General features: G+C 30.6%; 1 protein-coding gene across 1 annotated transcript in view; it reads right to left on the reverse strand.

The window, feature by feature from the left end:
* LOC111638156 (vacuolar protein sorting-associated protein 37A-like) overlaps positions 1–3,502 on the reverse strand; it is a 99,411-nt gene that overhangs the window by 56,325 nt on the left and 39,584 nt on the right. Inside the window, exon 4 of the mRNA XM_023383803.1 lies at positions 2,112–2,179. Coding sequence (XP_023239571.1) covers positions 2,112–2,179 — 68 coding nt within the window. The remainder of the gene's footprint in view (positions 1–2,111; positions 2,180–3,502) is intronic.

Here is a 3,502-nt window from a genome sequence, read left to right on the forward strand (position 1 = left end):
TATTTATAAATATATTTGTTGAATAAAAATGCACTTTAGAACTGTGTTTCGTTTTTTTTAATTAAAAACCCAAATAAAACAAATATTTGTGTTTTTCAAATAAATTTTTTTTTTTTTCCTTTATAATAAATAAATTTATCTATTTATAAGTAGAAATTAAAAGTGTCTGTAGAAGTAATTTTTTAAAATATCCTTTTTCGTGATAAAGTTTTAATACTTATTACTATAATCTAGGCATGTAGATCCTTAAATATACAAGTATATTATACAAGTATATATATACTTGTATAAATATACAAGTATATACAAGTACGAATTGGGCCATGATAAACTTGTGGCCCAAAATTTTATGACTTCTTCCAATGTGGCCCAGAGAAACAGAAAGGTTGGACACCCCTGCTCTACTGTATTTACACAAAATTTAAAATTTCAATAGGTTCAGAAATTTAATTACCAAAATACAAACAAAAATAATTAATACTAATCAAACTATAATCAGGGTTCCTACTCAAATTTTTGTTTTAAATTTCATGACTTTCCCTAACCAACTTTGTACTGTACATACTCCCTGACCCTCATGTTCTTTACAGTATAGCACATTGACAAAATAAAACAGCATATGACCTACTATGCAAATATGCTAGTGCTTCAACTTTTTAGGTAGTTATTTTTTCTAATTAATAGTTATTTAATTTTTATGATTGCCGAATAATTAAAATTAAAATAGTTTATCCTATTAATTCTACGAATCTTTCACAATTACCATTTACAGTGTCAGTTTGAGGGCAGATGTTAATGAACTGATGGAAAAAAATGAGAATAAAGAACCAAAAATGATAAATAACTTAATTAATATTAATTCAAATGGTATTATTTATCATTTTTCATTTTAATAATTTTGATTGCATAACAAAACAATTTCTGATTTTTTTCCAGTTTATTAATATTTTATAAAGTTCAGGAAATTTGTTAAGAGATAAATTTAATAAATACATACTTTTGTACATGGATTAAACAGGATTTGTTATTTTTTTTGAAAGCCACATAAATTTATGGTTGTGGATTAACTAAAATACTTCAAAAAAATTTTAACCAATGTTAGATTAATAAGAGTATTACAGACTTTTCTCCAAAATTCATAATATAGCAAAATTAATACAGCTGTGTTAAAATTTACAAATGACAATATTGATATTGCCATATGTTATATTTGGGACATAGTTTGATCCCCTGGCATTCTGCAATGCTCTCCTCCCTGTTGCATTTTATAATTCTTCACATAAATAATCGATATTAATTTTTAAAATTAATCTGAACTATCAGTAAAAGAAGTAAATGTCTGTATTAATTGTATGACTTTATGACTTTAGAGGAGCCTTCGATCATGCCTGGTGGCCTTTTATCCTGCACACATTACATGCTCATCACTGCCCTTGAAATCTTTACAAACTTCTTCAGTCGTATCTTAGCAACAGGAGTGCAGGTGTTTATACAACACAAAATAACATAGTTATACCCATCACTGGAGGCTGTCCTCGGGGATCCAGGTCTGATCCTGATCTCTGGAACATAGCCTATAACTCTATTCTGCACTTAAACAACACCCTGCCTCCTGGCTGCTGCATACAGGGCTATGCGGATGACACAATTATCCTAGTGTGACCGTAGGGTTGGTGTCTCTGACACCACGTCAGGTTGTGACACCATTGAGTCTCTCGGGACTCAAAAAACATGAATTTACATCACGTGAGTAGTTGGATTCAGAATAGAGGTGAGGAGAGAGAAACAAAGAAGTGATTCACTCGGATTCCATATTAATAAACAATAACAAATTTATTTTAGCAGGCAGGAGTACATGATATACGATCTTATCCATATTTTCTGAAATTTAATTATCGCAAGAGAGAGAGAGTTTGCAAACAACTCTCTCTCTCTCTATTTACAACGTTTACACACAAATCTATTTTATTAATAACAATTTTACAATTAAATAAAAACAAAACTACATCTTATAATTATCATGCAAAAGTAACAGAAGAGTAATAAATAATAACAATTAAGAAAGAATTTAAATCATCATCTATATTTTTTCTCATAGAATTTATATTTACCTCATTTCTTGTAACTTTGGAAATTCAACAGGTACTATAGGAAATGGACCATTACTTCCAGCAACAAACTTTAAATAAATTATTTAGATTTAAATACATTTTAATATTATGTATAAAGCTTTATTTTTAAAATTACAGAAATTACATCTAAAATCTTAATTTTGTAAATAAATAAATATTTTAGAGAGATTAGCTTTTAAATATCTTAAAAAATATTTCAATTAATACAAAATTTAATGAAATGGCCAAGGACAGTAAATATATATAAAATATTCACAATTCAAAAGAAACATCCTGTCCCTTTTTCAAACAAAAACATTTAAAAGCAATTGTTTTTAATCATTTTTACATAATAAGGTAGATGAGAAGCCTGAATTAAAAAGTTGACTCTGCCCGTAAAGACTGTTTTGTTGATTTGAAATCACCGAATTTTATGCAAGGAGAACTGACAAGCTGCCTGAAAAATGGCAAGAAATCATCAATAATGACCTGAGAATATATATAAAGAATCTTCAAATACCGGATTAATATAAAAATATCACTTACTAAAACCAATAACCGGTATTAAATAATCGTAAAATATACTGCGAACGTTTTCGGTTCCTTCCCTAGGACCTTTCTCAAGCAGCGATTCGTCTTTAAAATAACCATGAACGAAGACCAGTAAATAGCGATATTCGAAAAATTATTCTACCGAACAACATTTCAAAAGTCAAAATTCAACGTTAATGTGAATCACGTGCATTCCCGAAATTCCGTAAATAAATATAATAAAAAATAAAAATAAAAAATGTTCGGTATAAAAATTCCTATGCACGATGTTTACATCCTATTTATGAAATGCATTATTAATGCGTATCTTCTTTCTGTAGTAGTGCCTGCCATGCAAGGGATAGGGTAATTTCATCCCTCGAGTTAATAGGTTCAGACGTGTTGTATGCCTTGTAGATCTCCATTTGTTCCAACCATTTGATGTGATCCGTAAATTTAGTGGTAATGAGGAGTTTAGCGTTATCAAAGTCTACCGAAATTTCCGGGTCCAAAGCATACGTGGATAACAAAGTAGTAGCCCTGTTGTGAATGATGTCACTTCTGTGTTCCGCCCATCGGACACCAATCGAACGCTTAGTAGCACCAATGTAGATAAGTTGTCTCTCAAATCTGTGGTCCACGAGGGGAACAGCGTATACCCCTGGCAGCTTATCCTCCTTAGGTTTATCTTTTTCATTGCGTAAAAGCTTAAACATAGACGGACATCTTCTGAACGACAGTCGTAATCCTTGTTTTTTAGCGATTTTTTGGTATAAGGATACGAGGAAGGGGTTGTATGTGACTATTGTGATGGGTAGGTCTTGTTCCATACTATTCCCCGTCTGTGGCGGTGGTAGGCC

The sequence above is a fragment of the Centruroides sculpturatus genome, unplaced genomic scaffold (assembly GCF_000671375.1).
Source record: "Centruroides sculpturatus isolate CEXI.00-Female unplaced genomic scaffold, Cexi_2.0 scaffold895, whole genome shotgun sequence".
In the NCBI taxonomy this organism is placed as follows: Eukaryota; Metazoa; Arthropoda; class Arachnida; order Scorpiones; family Buthidae; genus Centruroides; species Centruroides sculpturatus.